The sequence below is a fragment of the Xiphophorus couchianus genome, chromosome 4, assembly GCF_001444195.1.
Source record: "Xiphophorus couchianus chromosome 4, X_couchianus-1.0, whole genome shotgun sequence".
In the NCBI taxonomy this organism is placed as follows: domain Eukaryota; kingdom Metazoa; phylum Chordata; class Actinopteri; order Cyprinodontiformes; family Poeciliidae; genus Xiphophorus; species Xiphophorus couchianus.
Genome location: NC_040231.1, coordinates 7644365 through 7664963, shown reverse-complemented (window position 1 = coordinate 7664963; position 20599 = coordinate 7644365). Strand labels below are relative to the sequence as shown.

Below are 20599 nucleotides of genomic sequence, written 5' to 3'. Positions count from 1 at the left end.
CAGATGATTGTAACCACGAGCAGGCAGACCCCATTATGCTATCAAAGCAGTGTGAGATAGACTGGCCATGAAGCTAATCCCCAATGTATTTTTAGTCACAACTGACTGATGAAGTGAAATTACTACATCAAAGATAAAATGGCGCTCGCTGAAAAGCCTTTACAAGATCAGTCTGCGACATAGAGAGCTCTGTAAAAGGCTGCAAGTCAAACTGAACTTGTACAGCAGTACTGGCTTATTCCACAGCACAGGAATGAGAACATCAAAATAAAGAAATGCCATAAATCTATAAACATCTAGAAATCTGTCATTCCGATGTGGTTAGTTTAATTTTGTGACTCAACAGCCTGGATAAAAACATATAAAGATGACAAAAATATATTCAAAGAAGCAAGAAATTACAGGAAAAAGTTTACTCAGGAGGCACATTAGAATCCACAGATATTGTTCTGTCTGTTTATTCCTCTGGGTGTATGTATTTATGTGCCTGTGTGTGTCTGGGGGTTTATGGCTGGGCAGTGGCTTGTCCATCCTTTTCTAAAGGCCCCCTGTCATTGCTAGACATCAGAAGCAGGCTGTGAAATTCACCTAATAGTCATTATGGGGATGCCAGCCCCTGCACATGCAATACCTGCTTGCCAAGGCAGCCCCGTTCCTGCTTCATATTTGCATTGTGTCATCTTATCAGGATTCACCCAGAGAAAGGACAGATCACATTGCAGAATGACAGCCACATAACTAATATCAATAAATAAGGCAGAGGCGGGGGGGAGAGGGGAGGATGCAAGAAAATCAGTAAAGTACAACCTTGTGTCATTTAAAATTAGCAAGAAAAATACAATTTTTCTCCTGATATAAAAATTAATGTCCTGAGACTTTGGTTGGCTTGCATGCCCCCTCCTGCCATTTGGAGCAGCCAGGAAGGGTGAACTCTTAGAACACTGCGTGCTCAGTAACTTCTGGGCCCTCGCAGTCAATAAGGCTATTTCTGATCTCCGGATGGCTTGGGTTTCAAAGCCCATTTAAACAGGCTCCCACAAAGCCGGAAGCACCAACCTCGGGCCCTCTCCCTCCCAGTGTTTCTCCCTTTCTCCTTCCTCCACCACTCTTCCTCAAAATACTGAGAGGCAGGCTCAGCTTGCCTTCTCTTTTAGTGAAGGGAGAAAAGGGGTGGAGGGAGTGAGGTGGGTGTGCGGAGGGGGCACAAGGCTTCCACATGCACGGCGGTGAGGAAAGACGGGGTCAGGGCTCCCGGTGCTAAGCTGTGAAAGGCAAACGTTTGGCAGAGTAATTACACGCCGCACTGCTCTGGGAGTGATTAGTGATAGTTGTCTGTTCAAAGTGTTTGGAGCTCTCAGCCTTTATGGGCCACGCTTGCCTTACCTCTGCTTAATGTTTAGATTGAATTTGCATCAGGAAGAGAGTTGCATGTGTCAACATAAACAGTGTGCTTGGAAAGCTCAGTGAGTGAGAACTTGAATGTGCTTCGCTGATGCAAAATATATCTCTCCTTATCAGGCAGAAATTTATACATTATTATGTTGTGCCTTCAACATTTAATCTATGTTAATTATGTTTTAAGTTATAATATTATACTACAGTTCCAGATTTTCTGTTTTTGTCTAAAATGATTCAAAATGTGGTGCTCAATAGAGATTTAGAGTCTTGCAAAAGTTATTTGTACATTTTTGCACTTTACAAAAAGAATTAATATATATTTTTTATGTTTATGTGAAAGATCAACACAAAATACAAGGAAACAACATAGGATTTTTGTGCTTTCTTATTGTTTTCCAAGTGAAAATCAAAAGAGTGTGGCATGCATTTGCATTCAATCTTTTTTAATTTGATTACCCAACATTTAAAGGGTCAGCTAAAAGGGAGAAGCTTACAGCAAGATTATGAAATAAAACAATTTCCCAAGATCTGGGAAATCTCAGAGAGTGCGGCATAACTGTTTTCCCAACAAAAGATGGCCATACTCCTAAATTTAAAAGCCCTGGCAAGGGGAACTTTAATCAGAAAAGCAGCAAAAGGTTTATGGTCTCTCTGGATGAGTAACAGAGATCAACAACTCAAGAGGGATAATCCACTGACAGGGAAACTATTAGTTGTATGCTTGAAAAGTACAGACACTAACAAGGAATAACAAAAAGAAACCCTTTGTGGAAAGAACCATGTATGAAGTCATGTACCAGACTTTCAATAGAAGGTTCTTTGGTCAGACAAAACGAACATTATTAATTTTTGACCTGCGTACATAACTCGTGTGGAACAAAACTAATACCACACACACCCTACCCCATAATGGCTTCAGGCTGGGGTGAGGTTAACTTTCCAAATAGATTATGACCCTAAAGATACAGCTAGACCTACAAATAAATAGTTTAAATCAAATGCATTCAGGTTTTGCATGTTCTAGCCAAATTCCAGCTCAAAAGTAAATTGGCAGTGTTTGTGACATCAAAATGGCTGATGCTCCAAAATGAGCGTGATTAAACTACAAAGAGAAATTGGCAAAAATTGCTTTCTGTTGATATAGAGGGCTGGTGGAGCCATTCTCCAAAAGAGTTTCGCTGAAAATTGCAGCAAAATGTGATTCTACAAAGAGCTGACTCAGGCAGCTAAATGCAAATATATGGTAAAAGGGTTAGATTTGTCTAAGTGAAATATTAAAAAAAATATGTATTATTTTTCTTGAAATACATTGAAATTTTGGTGATAACATGACAAAATATCCACAGCGCTGTACCACTAGTTGTATCTGGTCTGTTTTGCAGCTCTTGAGCATAATGTTCCAACTTGGACCAAATAATGCCTGCCCATTCCCGGGTCAGATGACAAGAAGGTGCATTGTGATCACCTAGCTCAGATATCACAGGTTTGCCAGGATTTGATGTCCTTTATGTGTTGATGTTGGCTTTTTGTTCTGTCCCAGTGCAGCCTGCAGATGAGACGGAACTCCAGAAAACAACACATTTGGTTTTAAATCATCTCCTGACCCAGGGTGTTGGTGTAACTGGAGAAAAGTACAACAGAATTACACACAGAAGGTTGGGAAAATAAGTAAATATTCACATCAGCACCTTGGTTTAGTACAATCAAATTGAAATACACATGATATTTAATTGTTTAAACTGTTTAAAGACATTAATAAATGTAAAATGAGTACCTTTATATTACATTTTCAAATCTACCTCACCAACAAAGTATTATTTAAACCCCTGAAAGCCTGGGATACAGCTGAGAAACATATTAATCCTCCTGAAATCTTTTAGGCCAAACAAATATCCGGACAAATCAGAACTGCATGTATCTAACGGATGATAGGCATCATATTTCAACACCCTCTCGCCCTAATCCCAACACACAGGGGCCGACTGACACAGGCAGGATAGCTGGGTGGCAAAGCAGAGCAGAGACAAACACAGCCCCGGACAGGAAAGGAAATACCTCAGGGACTTTTAGGGATTGGTGAAAAGGTAAGGCAGTACCTGCAGTGCAATCTCTTCCAAATCTGCACCAGGTGTCAGGTATTAGGGGGAGCATCTCCTCTTTGGATTTCCACATCTGGTTCAATCACTGAGGGCAGTGTGTCAGATGTTGGACAAAACAGAAGAAGACAACGGAGAACATTTCTGATGGGTAAAAAAGAAGAAGAAAAAAAAAGAGGACTCTGTGCCTTGTCAAAAAAAAAAAAACTCATGTGGGGGATAATTGAATTATTTTAAATGATTCACAGGACTGACATTTAAATATTAAATCATGTGTGAAAGTACTCTCATGAGAGTAGGGAATAACGTAAAGACTGCAGTGAGACAAAAATATGATATGTGGGCAGGAGAACTGAAGAGTTTGGCTTTTAATGAGTTAGATTTAGAAATACAATTACACTCAATCCCATGGAGGGTTTCAGTTAACTACAAAGAGAAGTGAGACCAGACAATTCCCTGTGTGATAATACAAAGCAAGAGGGGACTCTACAGAATGAGCAGCTCAGTATTAATATAATATCCTCAATCATGAAGACAAATTCGAAATTGCTCTAATGCTAGCTTCTTGGCCTCCATGAATTAAGTGTTTTAGCAAGTGCAGCTGTCCTGAAACAGAAAATAAAAAAGTGAAAAAAATACAACACTTACAAGGATATAAAGCGAAGCTGGCATTGTTGTTGCCACAGATTATACATGACACTCTAAATCACTGGGGCTGATTGTGAAATGTTTAAATGTATCAGAGGCAGGGGAGACGAAACTTAATACCCCGGTGCTGGGAGATGGAGAATGCGACCGGGCATGTGCGGAATGCAGAGTGGCGGAGAGGAAAGCGGCAATCTACATTTCTAATGCCGAGGATGTTTCCTATTCTGTGTTTATGAAACATGGCTACCGGGACTACAAAGGTAAGGGGATACGGCATCAAAGTCTGCCCTAACAAAAACAAAAAAAAAAAACAGCTGCAGTGGAATGCGTTACAGAACATAATACTCCACCTCCTCCTTCTACTCCTCTCCCCTAAGCAGTCTCATTTGATTACAGTGTAGCAGGCCCAAAATCAACCCCTTAATCCCAGTTCTCACTCCCCACTGGTGTTGTGAGTTGGAGGTAGAGCAGAAGTTGGCAAAGCTACACGGGGGACGGGGAGTTGGAGAGCTGATGTGTTGGGGAGGAGAATCTCTCATTCGGAGAACAAAGGAACACGGTTAGCTGGTGAGCCGACGTGTCCGCAGCAGGGGCTGAAAGTGGCTGTTGTCCTCAGCGCGGTGACTCAGGCGGAGACAGCATGTCTGATGACGGTGGAGGCAGTGTATCGTTTACAGGCTCCCTTAGAGAAGCCCCCTTCACATGTCCGTCTCCAGCCACAGATTTTTGCACTCTGCTTAGGGCAACAAGAGTCAGGCTCAGCATTACAAGCTTATTAAAAGATACTTTTAATTATGCCCCACTCTCCCGGGATCACTTCTTCCGTGACCGCTGTATTTCTTTGGCATGTGCACTTAGGAATGGCACAACCAGGAGCACATGTTGTTTTCTCCTTCCAATTAAAGGGCATGTTGACAGATTAAGGCTGCTTCTGGTTTGTGCTCCACTAACGCATTTAGGGAAGATGATGAACACTGGGGAGTAAATGGGGGTGTGGAGGGGGTAGTGGAGGTGGAGGTAGGGCTGAGGTGGGTGGGTTGGAGTTGAGGTGGGTCTGGAGGGGGGGGGGGGGGTCTCAGTATAAGGAGAGGCAGATAGAAGAGAGCAAACAAGAGAAAGAACATGCACATGAACCCTGAGGGATTAATGTGTTTACATTACCTGGGCTGTGATCTATCACCAACCTCGTCAACTTCTATTATGCATCACATACATAAGCAAGAAACAGACCTGGGAGCCCCTGCAACTCACTCATACTATTTCAATTGGATTAAGTCAGAGCAAATATCTGGGACACTGCTCCCACACTGTGGTTTCAGTGTTTTGGCACTCATTGGATTTGCACATTGTATCGCCTTACGTTTTGTGAAGCAACAGACTTTCCTCCTTTGTGCGCATCTCATGAGCTTTAAGGTAGAATAGGATTATTACGTGATGGCATCTTCAAAACAAAATGTACTTCTGGTTGGATCAATTAAGCTGAAACAAACAAGTACTACCAGAGAGAAGGGGGAATAACTGTTCATGTTTTTCTTCTTTGGTTTCCAGCTGTAGCGTACAGGTGTGTCTCAAAGCTTGTATATAAAATATTTTAAAAAGTTATTTATCTCAGTAATTACATTTTTAAAAAGTAAACAGTTATTATATAGATTAAATAAACACTAATTAATATATTTGAATCAATTCTGGTCATTTTGATGATTACAGCTTACAGCAAAACCCCAAAATTTAGTCTTGCAGACAATTATATTGTTACACAACAAACAAACACATGAATACAGAAATATTATTTTATGGTATGGAACACAAAATCCTGTAGAGGACTTCAGCTAACTTAACATGTATACTGCATGTAGCAAATAAGCACTGACACCCTCAACAAACAGATAATCTACATCAAGCCATTTCTAAAGAAGGTAGTTCTTCACAATTAGCTGTATCCAAACATATGATTGAAAAGTTTAGTGGAAGGAAAAAGTGTGACAGAAGAAAGTCTGTCTCAAGCTATGCCTTGAGAGAATTGTGAAGAAAAAAATACATTAATTACATTTAACTTGTGTTTCCAATATGAATTTTTGGAGAAATTTAATTTTAGGTTTTTATTAGCTGCAAGCTATAATTATCAAAGTTAACATAATTAACTGTCTGGAATATATCCAATGAATAACAATGAATATTAATAATATAATACTAACGTTTTAAAATGTATTTCCAAAATAAATGTACTATAAAAGACTTTTTTTTAGCTGTCCCTTCATAAGATACGTTGTTGTAAAATTTTGGCATCACTAAGGATGTCTGTAGTTAAGTCTGAAGGAAGGGTCACTGCAAGAGCTCATATTCACACTCAGGCATTATTCAATCAATATTCATTTACTCAGTGACTCTATTGACTCATTTATGAAGGAATACAGAACTTCAGGTCGTTCGTCTTCAGATGAAGAAGTGTGAATTATCCCACTTATAGCTTCTGCCATACGAAGTGAATCTTGATACACCCCACAGATACAGGGGTAAATAAATATTTCTAATAAAACACCAAAAGAAGAAAACAGAAAAAAAGGAGAAAGAAATCAATGGTTGCTTCCTGTGATCCTTCTCAGGCAAATCAATCATCATTTGCTCAGCTGGCAGGCTGCTGGAGGACGGTGCTGCAGCTAAAAAGATAGAGAGAAAAAGAGAGAGAGAGAGGGAGAGAGGGGTGTGCAGTCTTTGTCTGATACTTCTCATTTTGGAATCACTTCTCATAATGGGGTCATCATTTCATCACTTAGCCAATCCAGAGGTCTGCCATTCAGCTTGGTGGGGGGATTGCGGGCAGTGAGGGTGGGATGTGCATGGGTACAGAAACCCCATCAAGAGGAAGCACACACTCACTCTCACAACATGCATCTTCATTTAAGTCACTGAAGAAGTAAAGAGAAAACAAACTTGTTCCCCTTAAAACTCATAACAGCTCATCAGGTTCCAGATCGTTTGTTTGTTTTTTTCTGTTCCAGAACACAAACCAATTTGATAATTACAAAGTGGTCATTCATAAAAGGCATTCACAAAAATGAGGAAGGAGGCAATTACTGACAATTAAGTCAAGTAAATGAAAATGAAGTGTGTTTGTAGTGTGTTTGGAGCTTGAAGGAGTGTGTGTTCATTGCTTGGTGACTTGAGAAGATGTCCACATCATGGATCTGTATGAATTTCAAACAAAACAGAGTCAGTACAATTTTAAAAAATACAAAAAAATTACAAGAAAAACACTTTTTAAACAAAAACAAAATGCATCTAAACATCCAAAACGACATTGGGAACAGTAAAAGCTAACATTTTCTTAATTCAGGTTTAGTCAGCATGCAGAGTGCATGTATGTTTAATCATTTAATAACCCTTGGAAAAAAAATGCAAGGTCAAAAATAAATTACATCCATTATTTGCCGCAGATCTCCCTAAAGCATTCAGAGCGAAAACTGTTTTGAATTTCAATGGGATTCCAAGTGGCAAAAGCCCTCAGCTAATACATCAAAGAAAAATTGGTGTCAACTAATCGGTTTAGGACACAGATTTAGAATGGTTAAAAAACCCATGAATACTTCAAGCATTTTTTTTTCTTTGGGGAGCAGCGCAAGCTGACCTTGCGCGCTCCAGAAACCTGTCCACCACTCGACATAAATGACTGTTTAACTTCATCCAGCCACGCAATTAGTCCGCCACAATGCATAATGTTGTGTAATAATAGCCTCTATATCCAATTTAGATTACAGTTGCTCCCTCAGGCATTTTAAGTGGCACGGACTATCTTTCACTCGCTTCTTCTTAGCCAAAAAAAGCAGTTTTTATGCGTCAAAGAAAATAAAAATGCGGTGTAATTCTGTCAATGGGGGCGGGGGGTGGCGAAAAAGTCAAAACGAAAAAAAAAAAAATAACAATGAAAACCCAAGATGACATCCCACTTTCACGCATCAGAAAAAGGGGAAGACGCTACTTACCTCCTTCTTTATCTGCGCGGTGCTGAGAGGCGGTGGCAGCTGCTGTAACCCCGCTCCTTTTAAAGGCGGTGGGATCTTCAAATTATGGCTCCTACTTCAGGGAGCCGACTCTGAAACAAAACGCATCAAGACAACATGACACACACTCTCCAACACTTGCAACAAACATCTTACTAAATACGATAAAAATAAAAAAGAATTTAAAAAATCAGTTCACTAAAAAAATGAGCTTCTATTAATAAAGAAACATGCTCCTACTTTACTAATTAAGTTGCATTTTACATAACCAATATTTTAAAAAAGAGAGACTTTTGAAAACTCTTAAAGAAAGTTCCGATGTGAAGCGGACTCTCTGAACAGGTCTATCATATCAGTTTCATCTCATCAGTCTGTCATGTAGAGGCCGCTTCCTGCGTCCAACCTTCTCTCTCCCTTTTCTCCTCTCCTTTCTGTGACTCTCCTGTCTAAAGTCTGAGTGTGCTCGCACTGTGTAACGCCGTCATCACTCTTTGCTCTCCGGAGGGGTTTCAGAGCGTAAGAAGCACGTGACAGAGTGTGTGCACACACTCTTTAGCAGCGCCTACAGCGATCCCTTTCGGCTTATCTGAGACTTCAACTGCAGCCAGTCACCAAATTATTTAAACTTTAATTTAAATTATGAAATCACTATAAAAAACTGAAGAATATTTAATAATACATTACATTAATATTAACAACAACAATAATACTAATAATGGTGTTATCTTTATTATTATTATTATTATAGCTTAATATTTCATTTAACTTCCTGTGGATGGTAATGTAATAAATGAAATAAAAATAAAAAATTCAGCATCTGTTGCATTCTATTTATTGCCATCCTGCATTTCAGAATAGAAATATATCTGCTGAGATCAAATGAGATTACACCCTCTAGTCCAGGCGGATTTGGCGTAGTTGGCACTAATCTGCCGCGGCTTCAGGGTTTACGACTTTCTGAGAGCGCTTATGGGTCTGGTTTATTCCAGGATCCATTGCGAAAACTATTTAGTCTCCGTCTCAGTTAAATCTGTCGAAGTTTATTAAGAACAAGCCACGAAGGTTCCTCTTCTATATATATAAAAAAAAAGGTAGACACAAAATGATGACGGTGATTTGTATTCTTAAATTGACAGGGGGAAAAAAACTGTTCCGAGGGGGGAAAAAAAGAAGTTGTTTTTGTTCGGTCTGGGGGAGTTTTACTCTCACTTTTCTTACAAGCGCAACACCTCAGCTGGCGTTTAAAAAAGCCGACAATTGCAATAATCCATTTGAACCACCCCAAACTCCCTCCACAGACGCGGATGTTAACACAATGCGCGCAGAGATCGAACAGCATCTGTCTGCTCGTTTAGCGCACGAAATATGGAGGGGAGGAAAAAAACACGCGTTTTCTTTTTCTTTACGCACAAAGAAAGCGATCGCTGCAGCGAGGCGCCTTTTTTTTTTTCGTTCCTGGCGGTATCTTGCAAGCCCACATCTCCTGCATACAACAGCCGATTTGTTGTTGATCAAGTGTGAAAGTAAGGACTTCGTATTTGGGAGAAAGGAGAGGAAAGTTGAGAGTTGATAGACTCGCATGACGTCGCCGTCCAAAAGGGGGGCTGCCAGGCGCACTTGAGGCTCACTGCAACGAGGCTTGTTAAAAACGGGAAAAATAGAGAAATTGAGAATGAGAAGGCTTGTTAGTTAACGTGAGAGAAGGGAGGGGGTGAGGAAGAGAGAGAGAGAAAGAGAGAGAGGGAGAGAGAGAGAGTGTGCATGGGTTTGGACAGGGGTTGTGGTTACCCAGCATAAGCTTGCCTTTCCCTTCTGTGACTACACCCCGAGAGGAGGAGCGTGCTGCGCAGCGTAGTAGGCGTCAGGATCCTCAATTTCCAACTTAGCATCTTGGCAGGACGTTTTCCCAAGCAAAGCCCCCCGTCCGACGGGAAAAAAAAAATAAAACTTCTGCACAGGCATGAGAGCGACGGTGCAACTCAGATAAAGGAGCAGCAGACTGTGAACTCTTCCGACGGACAGAGGCTGGCTGGCTGGCTGGCTGGCAGGCAGCGACCAAAAATAATCCGCTTCTTTTTTTTTTTTTTTATTTCGGCAGTTCACTTTTTGATTTCTGCCTTGTCATTTGCAAGAAGAGGACTGACATCGGGGTCTGCATACACGTAGCTCATATGCGCCACGGCAGCAGCGCATGAGAAGACACACACAAAAAAAGCGGGGGAAAGTGCGCAAGTTTAAGTGGCTTCACACTCTCGGGGCTCCAGCATGGCGTATCCTCAGGGCTACTTGTACCAGCCGTCCGCCTCTTTAGCCCTGTACTCTTGCCCCGCGTACAGCACCAGCGTCATATCGGGACCCAGAACCGAGGAGCTTGGGAGATCCTCTTCGGGATCCGCGTTTGCGCCCTATGCCGGATCTACCGCGTTCACCAGCGCCTCTCCGGGCTATAACTCCCACTTACCGTACAGCGCGGACGCGGCTGCGGCTGCCACTTTCAGCTCATACGTGGTGAGTAAATTAAAGGTGATTGTTGATCCAGAGAAGGCGCAGAAAGCGAAGCAGATGTAAAAAAAAGTGTAAGTGTTCTGCTTAATGAAGCAAGTGGCTGTGTTTATTAAAGTAAAAAAAAAAAAAAAAGAAAAAAAAAAAAAAGCTATATTTTCAGGAGTTTCCCGCAAGTATGTCACCAATTAATTAATTATATATATATAGCTAATGTGTGCGTGCGTGCGTGTCTGTATCTTTTATCTAAAAAGGAGAAACACTACCCTGAATTCACTGTGCGCGACAGAGTGCAGTAGCGCCATATGATTGCAGCTTATAGGTCACTCTATTTGTTTTTAGAAGCTTATTGACTGCGTCAGCTGCGGTATTCAAACCCAGCTGCAATAAAAATTAGATTTGCCGTTTTGATTTTGAATGTCCCTGCTGTTTTTTCCCCCTATGAGATAAGTTCTCAGACCGTCTTTAAAGACCAAATAACAACAACTAAAAAGGCACATGAAAATACAGATAATAGAATTATTATAAGGACTATATTATGGGTCGTTTTATACTTGTTTAATAGTATGTCCAACAAATATTTCGTACCTATGTTGCGACAAAATAAAACAAGAAAGTAAATGATCATACATCATTTAAGACATAAAAGTTACCCACAACTCTATAAACATTTTACTGAATTTAAGGCATGTGCGTCATCATGCGCTTTTGTTTTACAGTGCACGCGCATGTGCGTGTATGTTTACTTGTAAGATTTTTTTATTTTTTATTTTTGCAATTGTTTAGAAAATAACTGAAGTTTCAAAAATATTTATGCATTCACTAATATTTTTTTGTTGTTGTTTTTATTCCAGAGTTCTCCCTACGATCACACAACGGGAATGGCTGGTTCTATTGGATACCACCCTTATGCGGCGCCCCTGGGCACCTACCCTTACGGTGACCCCGCATACCGCAAGAACGCAACGCGGGACGCCACCGCCACCCTGAAGGCTTGGCTCAACGAGCACCGAAAGAACCCATATCCAACTAAAGGGGAGAAGATCATGCTGGCCATCATCACCAAAATGACCCTCACACAGGTGTCCACCTGGTTCGCTAACGCCAGGAGGAGGCTAAAGAAGGAGAACAAGATGACCTGGACCCCTCGAAACCGGAGCGAGGACGAGGAGGAGGACGAGAACATCGACTTGGAGAAAAATGACGACGACGAGCCAAACAAGCCTCTTGACAAGGGGGACTCCACAGACACGGAGGCAGGTCGGTGTTGCAGGGGAGGGGGGGGGGGGGGGGGGGGGAGAAAAGGGCAAAAAAAAAAAAAAAAAAAATCATCAATTTTTCATCGCAGTCGTTTCCACTCAAGGCGCAAAATTGATTGCTGGTTAATGGTGGTGTATAATTTATAATGAGACAATTGCTTTAAATAATAATCACCTTGAAGTCCCCTCGTTTGACTTTTCATGGGCTGAAATTGCTGGGGACGCACAGTGTTTAGCAGTCAATTTATCTTTAACGGCATAATAAGGATGCAAATGCTGAAGTGGGCTGGGAATTCAAGTGAAAGTGCTTTTACTCTGATTATTTCTGCTGAAGCCCATTATAATTCTAATGCATCAAATGGATAATATATGTATATATATTTTTTTAAATCGCATGGTAATGTTAAGAATCTTTAATTATTGTAATTATGAGGTAATTCCGCTTTTTAGTCTAGTGCACTTATTTATGAGGAACTTTACAAGCGCAGTAAAACGAATGTAGCTATGCTTAATTGTGATATTTTAGTACAGAGTACTTTTTAAATTTTTTTTCTTTTGCCTCATGATCACCTAAAATACTTTTTTTTTTTCAGCTCCACCAGTAATGTGCTGTTACGATTATTTGGCAATGATTCCATTCTTTATTTGCGCTTCAGATCACAAACTACTGAACCCAGGGGACATTGGCTGTGACAGATTTAAAGAAGAGAGCCATGGTAAAGAGACGGATCCCCTCCTGAGCGACTCGGAGTTAAAAGAGCAGGAGGAGCGGACTACGGAGCTGCTGCCGGATTCCGCCAAGCCGACCACCTCGTCTCCACCAGCGGTGCCCCGGGGGAACCAGGCCGGCGCGACGCAAGACAAACCGTCCGATTTGAGCCACCCGCAGAATACGGTGACCAGCAATGTGACCTCTGTTATTCACTCGCCCCCTTCAGCCCCTAAACCCAAACTTTGGTCTTTGGCGGAGATCGCTACGTCTTCAGACAGGTGTAAGGGAAGCGGTGAGGCGCAGCAGGCGTGCCCCGGCTTGGGTCAGAGCGCAGTGCTGGGCACCAACGCCTCTCCGTCCCGGTCCTCCCCCCAGTGCCCGCTCCCCAACAGCACGGTCCTATCCAGGCCTCTGTACTACACCTCCCCTTTCTACCCCGGCTACACGAACTATGGTGGCAGCTTTGGACCCCTTCACAGTAACCACGGCTCGGTGACCACGGGCTCCACGGCACATTTCAATGGATTAAACCAGACTGTGTTAAATAGAGCAGAGGCCTTGGTAAGGGAGAGCCAGAAAGTCAGAGGCCAAACGCAGGTAGATCTTTGTAAAGACTCCCCTTATGAACTAAAGAAAGGTATGTCAAATATTTAATACCTGAATATTTTCCACGTCACCACGGACTTCTATTTATTTTATTTTATTTTATTTTTTTTGTGGTTGCATAAAAAAAAAAGAAAAAAAACGAACAAGAAGAACGCTGAAGCAAATTCTGAGAATATGGTTATTTTCTGAGTAAATGCTTATCTTCAAAAGAATTTTTAGTTTCTGAATGGTTAAAACTAAAAATATGTAACAAGAATGGTCTTAATTGCTGCAGCCGCCTATTTGTATGAAAGACTAACATGTATATTTAATGTAGCTTTTTGTATTTAAAATGGACAACACGCTATCTTTGAAGTAAATTATGGAGAAAAAAAAACCTACACACTTGTGCAGAGGTTATTTGGTGGAACGGCTGATGTTGCTTGGTTTGTTTACGTGCATTTTGCACGATGACAGATGGTTTAAAGGTCATTAGTCTCACAACACACAGGCTGTTTTGGGGAGTTTTGCTTTTATGATTTTAATTTTATTAGGTCAAATTCTACTCAATCCTTCAATTATTTTCAATTTCTTTTTTTTGTTTTTTTTTTTTGTCTTGCGCGCGTTTCTAAAAGTGGATGTTGACATAATAACAGCAGCAAAGCGCAGCCATTTAACCCAATTACCTTTTCGTGTTCTACCCAGAGCAATCAGGTGCTGAACTCCGGTAATGAGCAGGATTTTATGCCAAATTTAGACCTCATTACTATTTTCTAAGGCGTGGCAAAGCTGTTTAAAAGGGACGCGACCATGCATTTAAAACATACTGGCCCATTATATATCATTAATCGAGTCTCTCTCTTTTATTTATTTTTTTTTAAATTGCGCGTTGGATGTGAAACTCTGCAGAACGTTGCCATGCAGGCAGCAGACACAGAAACATATTAAGAGTGTGTGCAAGCCAGCGCTCTCTCTATAACTCTTCCAACTTCTGCAGGTAGGTGTCACACTTGCTCCTACAATTTCAGGGAGGGGTGGGCTGTGGGAGTCTGGTAATCCGTAACGGAAACCCATCCGCGACTGAATTGCTTGGTAAAAGTTATTATAATAAAAAGTATGATAATAAGATTTATATATATATATATATATATGTAAAAAGAAGAAGAAAACAAAAACAACTGAAGTCACAACAATAATCAGTTAATATGGCTGCAGGTTAAAAATGGCATAACTGCAGAGCAACAAAGAGGAAATCAGACTAAATTAATTATCAAATGTTATTTATTATTTTTTAAAGCTTGTTCGTATTGAATATAGCGGTGCAAAATAATACAAATATTATTATGAAACATTATGATTAGATGTGTTCTAGGCCTCAAATCCAAAAAGGCCTTATTTTCTTTCTTTTTCTTTTTTTTTTTTACTGTCAGTTCTTTTTATTCGTTGTGTTTTTTTTTTATTTATTACCTCTTTTTAAAGGGCATTGAAAAGGTATAATTATTATTATTGATGTCGTTATTGTTGACCTCCACTGCTGTGGGATGGCATGCTCTTGTTTATGGCCGCCATTAATCTCTATAGTTTGCTTTTCCCCCCACTTCTCCGGCGTGAAATCTCCCCTGAGGTTTCAATAATTCCCTTAGCCTTAATGTCCTCTGTTCGGCTCCTCTATTTTAATCTGACAGAGTGTGCAAGAGCAGTGATTGCGACACATCAGCCGGCTAAATAGCGTAATTATGTTTTTTTTTGTTTTTTTTTTTTACACCCTTCTTTTTCTTCTTCCTGCTGTTGATCCCCGGAGGGATATGGAGCTGTTCGATGCGACGTCTCCTCGGAGAGTATTTAGGAGTTTCATTAGAAAACATTACCGAATCGTCTGTGAAGACATTAAAATACCTTTTTCCGTCTTTTGCTGAGTTTCTTTAGGATGCGAATTTGTATGATTGAGATACATCAGGGAAGTTTGTTTTTTTTAAATCTAATTTGTTTACATTAATTTTTTTTAATTCAAAGGGAGTTTTAGGCGTTTGACAAATAACGAAAAATATATTTTTTTATTATTATTTTTCGTCTTTTTTTTTTACTTTATTTGTCGTGTTTTATTGGATTACTTGGCTTTTTTTTTGTCCCACAATTCAAGTTGACTTAAAATGTACTACTACAGCATGCATATCCTTTAATTGTATTTTTATTATTATTATTATTATTATTATTATTACTTCAAGAAAACATCGGGAATTAACATATTCAATGTCGATATAAGCCTATATTTTATAATGCTGAACTGCTGAAGGGGTTGCGTAGGAATTACAGGCCTAACTGTAATTATCTTCAAGTTTCTGGGGAAGAAAATGAAGATGAAAAAGAGAAAATCACCAACCAAATTAATATAGACTGTATATAATCGTTGATTATTCTTGTTCTCTTTCCCTGCGTGATAAAAGCCAGTCAATTAACCCCAGATTACTCGAGGACGCGGAGCGGGAGAATTTGCGAGCCTTCATCAGAGAAGGCATGACAGCCTGCAGGGGAGATCCTCCCAGCAACTTTTTTTTCCCTCAACTCGGTCCCTGGCTTCCCATCCGCTTGAATGGCGTGTCGGTTCATTGTTGGGATCGCTACAATTTGAGAATACTAAGTAGGCTTGAAGCCGTTCCCACGTGTGAAAATGAAGGGGAAAAAAAAAAAAAAAAAGCCGACAGGGGGAGAAACTGGAGAGGAAGAAGAGTAGCTCTGTAACCTTCATTCCGACTTTTTTTTTACTGAACCTTAAGCGTATAGAATCGGGTTAAAAATGTTTGTTTCGTTGTTGTTGTTTTTTTTTTCTTTTTAGTTTTCTTCTTTTTTTGTTTAAGCTAAAAAAAACAACAACTGGGTAACAACCTGTATACATCCTGCAGTCCCCACGAATACATTAATCATAAAATTAAATTAATCACTTAAAAAAACAGTCATATCGAAATTGTTGTCACAAAGAAAGAAACGACTAATTGTTTACAGCTAGAAGGCATTTTCCTGGTTCAAATAGTTGACATTTACGAACAATGAAGATAATATAAACGAATGGATAACAAAAATAGACAAGTATTTAATAATGTTTTTTAGATAGATCTAATAATGTGGCGGACATCGGTACCACAAAACAGTCAATGAGAGTTTGTGTATATATATTTAAATTTTATGTATACTTTTTTCTATTTTATTTTGTTCGATTATTTTTTAGAAGGTTGAATGAAACTCAGCGATTTCCTTTTGAGGCTGACATGAGATGAGAACCAATCCAACTTCGACATCAGCCGGTCAAATGGGTCGTTGAACGCCTCTGAACTGTTTATCTGAATCGGTCCGCGGTGTGAAAGCAGAACCTGTTGAATTTCGCTCATAGCGCTCGGAGCATCTTATATAAACACGACTATTGATGCAACACGACTTTGTAGTTGGGAGTCGGATTCAGCTCGAGTGCGTAAAAAGACACCGGCGGTATAGTTGGCCGACTCGGATTATTCGCAGGGGTCAAGCTCATGTGCTGAAACGCACGCGATGCCAAGTGCGAAAAAAAAAAAAAAAATAGGGGCCTCAGAAAATATGGTTGTTTATAATTGTCACTAAGGCTGCAGAGACGTTCGATGCGTTCTTCTACTTCTCCTTTGAAATATTCTAAAACACAAGATTGCATGGTAATAAGTAAGATTTCAGGTTTTACTTCTTTATACAGAGAAGTGTTTTGGTACGGAACCAGTTCACCTTTATGTCTGAACATGGTGCGGTATGAACAAAAAAAAAAAAAAAACTCTGTCTCTGTGTAACATTACACTCAAATCACGGAGAGTAACTTGCTCATGTTAAATGGAGTTATAAAGCAGTCTTGAACCTGCTTAAGTGGCCCAGATAAAGTGTCAGAAAGTGATTTACCTCTGTTTTCCTGCACTTCACGGACTGTTTTTCTATTTCTCCATATAGAGCCCCTCTGGGAGAGATTACATGTGTAATTTTCAGCTGTGAGATGTTTTAAGTGACCTACCCTCCTACTCCCCCAACATAAATAAAACATTTTTATGAAGTACAAAAAAAACCAACATTATAAAGGAGTGATGCGCTGAGATCCTTGGACTGCCATGTGTTTATATATAAAAAAAGGGTTTAACTGGATTTAGGTGAGGATAATAACTCAATTAGCTTAAATTCCTGAACTGCTTCTACAGTGCAAACAAGAAGCCTAATTTTACTTAATTGGAGACACAATCTGCACAAGCACACACATGCACATCCACAAAGCTCTCCTCTGAAAGCACCTTGACTCCTTGAAATGGGACCAATCTGCTCTGACAGCAGTGTGGCGTGAGCCTCTGACCCTGTGACTGCAAAGGGTCTGTGTTCAGTGGCCATGTAAGGGCTCACTGGAGCTCACACTGAGGGGTACTGCCCTGCCCTGAGGGAGGCGACATGCACAAACACACACACACACCCATATATGTATATTATGTACATATAAAATGCAGGGGTGGACTTGTGGCCTAAACTCCATGCCAAAGCCCCTCGGGTATGCATGGCCATAGGGCAGAATGAGTTTGAATCCAGAACGAAGGTGGAACCACCATCACTGGCCATGCACAGGTATCCTGCTTTAAAGGTGAGCAGGTTCAACACCCAAATACACATGTGCAATCTTGAAACATGTATAGTTTGCGATCATTACACCATCCAAAACGGAAAAGTTGCAATAGTTGTTCAAATCAGTAAAATAAAAAAGGAAGGTCTCTATAAATCTTTATTCGCAGCTCTAATCTCACAAAGCGTATGGCCGTGAAGAAGATTGATGAACTGTTTTCTTTCAGTGACTTCACTGGGTCCACAAGGGAGGAGGGGTACCGAGCTGCCTCAATGTTTATTTACATTTGCCCTTTTTAAATGATCCCTTTCTTCTCAACATCTGTTCCACATTACCACACAGATATCTGTCCTAATGACCGCTATAATGCCTGCGCTCACACACACAGGCCTCGCCTGTAACATTACCATTATCCACCATCTTCTGGGACACTTTACCCTCCTCAAACCACCTTGCACAACAAAAATTGGTCCTTCCGTCACTGCTAGCCCTTTATTTTTGTGCAAAGCTTCTAATTTTTGATGCTTCCAGCTTGGTGTAGTCTGAGGGATGCAAATGGCTCTTTACTTAATTGGATCAGCTCCCAAGATGGACATAAAGAGGGGGGACTAGCTTTCTACTCAGTTTCCCCAAGTTATTCCAAGCCCTGCCTCAGCTCAGCAGTAAAGGGATCCCTGCGTAAGACCAGACCTCACTCTCACAAGGACAGAAACTGCACTGATCCTCGCTGGGACAGCATCAGATTGCTAACTTTAAGGTACTTATAAGTAATGTAACTCATTGTTCCCAGACAGGAACAATCACAACGGCTTCTCCAAGTTTTGTAAGATGTGCATACCTGCTGTATTTAACCAGCACCAGCAAAGTCTAAATATAAACACAAACCGAAACCAATTAGTTTGGTTCATGTCTCTGCTTGTTTGCAGACATTATAGAATGGTTTTAAAATATGTACCTCCTTCAGTTTTTGGTTGTCTTGGGGTTGGGTGGGACACTGTAATGGCCACTTAGTTTTTAAGAATGAATTTAAGATAGAAAATTATGATAAATACACAGAAAGAAATTCAGTATCAGACATTCAAACTCAACAATAATGTTAATTGGTAAATAATTATCTATTAAGGAAGCTCAACAACCTTCATTGCGATTGACTTTCCAGAAAACCTCCTGCTGAGGACTTGATAAAAGTTGCAACATTTATTTATTTAAAAATACTTTTCTTTTTGTCTTCCACAGTGAATCCTTTTTTGAATTTCAGTGACTCAGTCTCAAATGACACCAGGATCACTTAGGTCAAACATTAGGAGAAAAAAAACCCATCAAGGCTAAATGTAGCCGAGGCTAACAAAGTATGGTCCAACAAATCACACCTACTGATTATTTTTGAATTATTGTATTGTACTTAAAAACATGCATTTATAAATTATTAAGCTGTTTTAAAATCTGTCCTTAATTTCAAGTTTTGCCATAGTAAAACATAACTTCTGAAATTATGGCTTTTTGTTTTAAAATTAGTAGTAGCCCCAATCTGACCATTTTCTACATAAAATTTCTGTCTCAGTCCAAAGTAAAAAAGAAAATACAAAAAAATGATGAAAAAGCTGCAGTGGCTGGCAGCCAGTGGGAGTGTGCTGCTGCACACTGATTAACAGTGTGGTTTACAGCCAACTCCAATAGGTAATCTCATCAGAGAGGGGCTTTAAACAGATAAGAGACCACCCCTAACTACCCCCCTCTGCCAACTGCATCCTTCCCAATCGAGATGCCCCATCGTACTCGTTAAACGAGAACTGCTAACACCTCAAGCAGGCTTGCTAGGCCAGCCTAAAACAAGGCTCAAGACATCTATTGACCTCATTTTCAATAAAAGGAGCTACTTCCAGTCTGATGGATGATTTGCTGGTCTTGCATGGAATGACCATCTGGATGGAAGGATGTGCTCACTGTAGTAGGTATGCATCACTTGCCAGGTAAGATTCTCTGTGCACACAAAAGCCTGCAGTTTGCAGCTATATGCATCCCACTTTAGGTTGTATGTATAAAACCAGAGCAGCTTATAATAAAGAACAGAGAGGAAGAAGAAAAGTCTAATTGAAATTTTGTACCATATGGTCACTATTGACTTGGTTTTTCTCATTTCAAGGCAAACATGAGGTTATTCTGATATGAAGTGAGAAAATCCCTTGTTGCATCTGGAGACCTAACAGCAGTTCATTCAGATATCAAAAGCTTTGTACCCAGACTTCTTTGTTGCCGAATAAAGAAAAGGAATCCAAAACAAATCAGTGAAAGAGCTCCGTCTGTGGTAAAACCCCTCGTCCTACACAGCTTCCCTTTTTGTTTGGGGAGCTCAGATTGGGTTCACAGTAGCTGCACTTTAAGTATAGAACGATCTGATTTATTAGCTTGTCAGGGGAAGCATTGTTCAAGAAAGCAATCAAAAAGCACTTACCTAGCTCCTCTAAAATGAATGCTTTTTTCACTGGCTAATTTGTGTAACTCCCATGGAGAGTCTGGCAAAGAGTTTGATGAGGCATATAATGATGATTAATGAATTTATTGCCCTGCTGCTCATCAAATGGTTGTAGTATATAGTTCTCACTCTCTATCTGCAAATGTGTTGCGCAGGCTTCAGACAGAGGGGTGCAGATGAGATAGCACTGCCCTCCTGCCCCCAGCCTCCCTTCGGCTGTTAACCTGACTGACCTGATGGGCATGAGAATGTGGCAGGCGGTCTGTGGGCCAAGTTGATGCATAATGAACGGTTTAATAAAAGGTTAAGCTGAAAATGC

At 40.3% G+C, this 20599-nt stretch overlaps 1 protein-coding gene and 1 long non-coding RNA gene across 2 annotated transcripts; one reads left to right on the top strand and one right to left on the bottom strand.

The window, feature by feature from the left end:
• Positions 1–1985: 1985 nt before the first annotated feature.
• LOC114143070 (uncharacterized) lies at positions 1986–8780 on the bottom strand. Its single transcript, XR_003595157.1, has 3 exons — positions 8123–8780; positions 3495–7327; positions 1986–3019 (listed from the first exon to the last, which is right to left on the bottom strand). It is a non-coding gene; the product is annotated as an uncharacterized LOC114143070 (long non-coding RNA).
• Positions 8781–9930: 1150 nt separating this feature from the next.
• Positions 9931–13599, top strand: irx5a (iroquois homeobox 5a). Its single transcript, XM_028014799.1, has 3 exons — positions 9931–10648; positions 11497–11902; positions 12558–13599. Exons 1-3 carry the CDS (start codon positions 10406–10408, stop codon positions 13265–13267), a joined length of 1359 nt encoding a protein of 452 aa, XP_027870600.1. The 5' UTR covers positions 9931–10405; the 3' UTR covers positions 13268–13599.
• The last annotated feature ends 7000 nt before the right edge of the window (positions 13600–20599 follow it).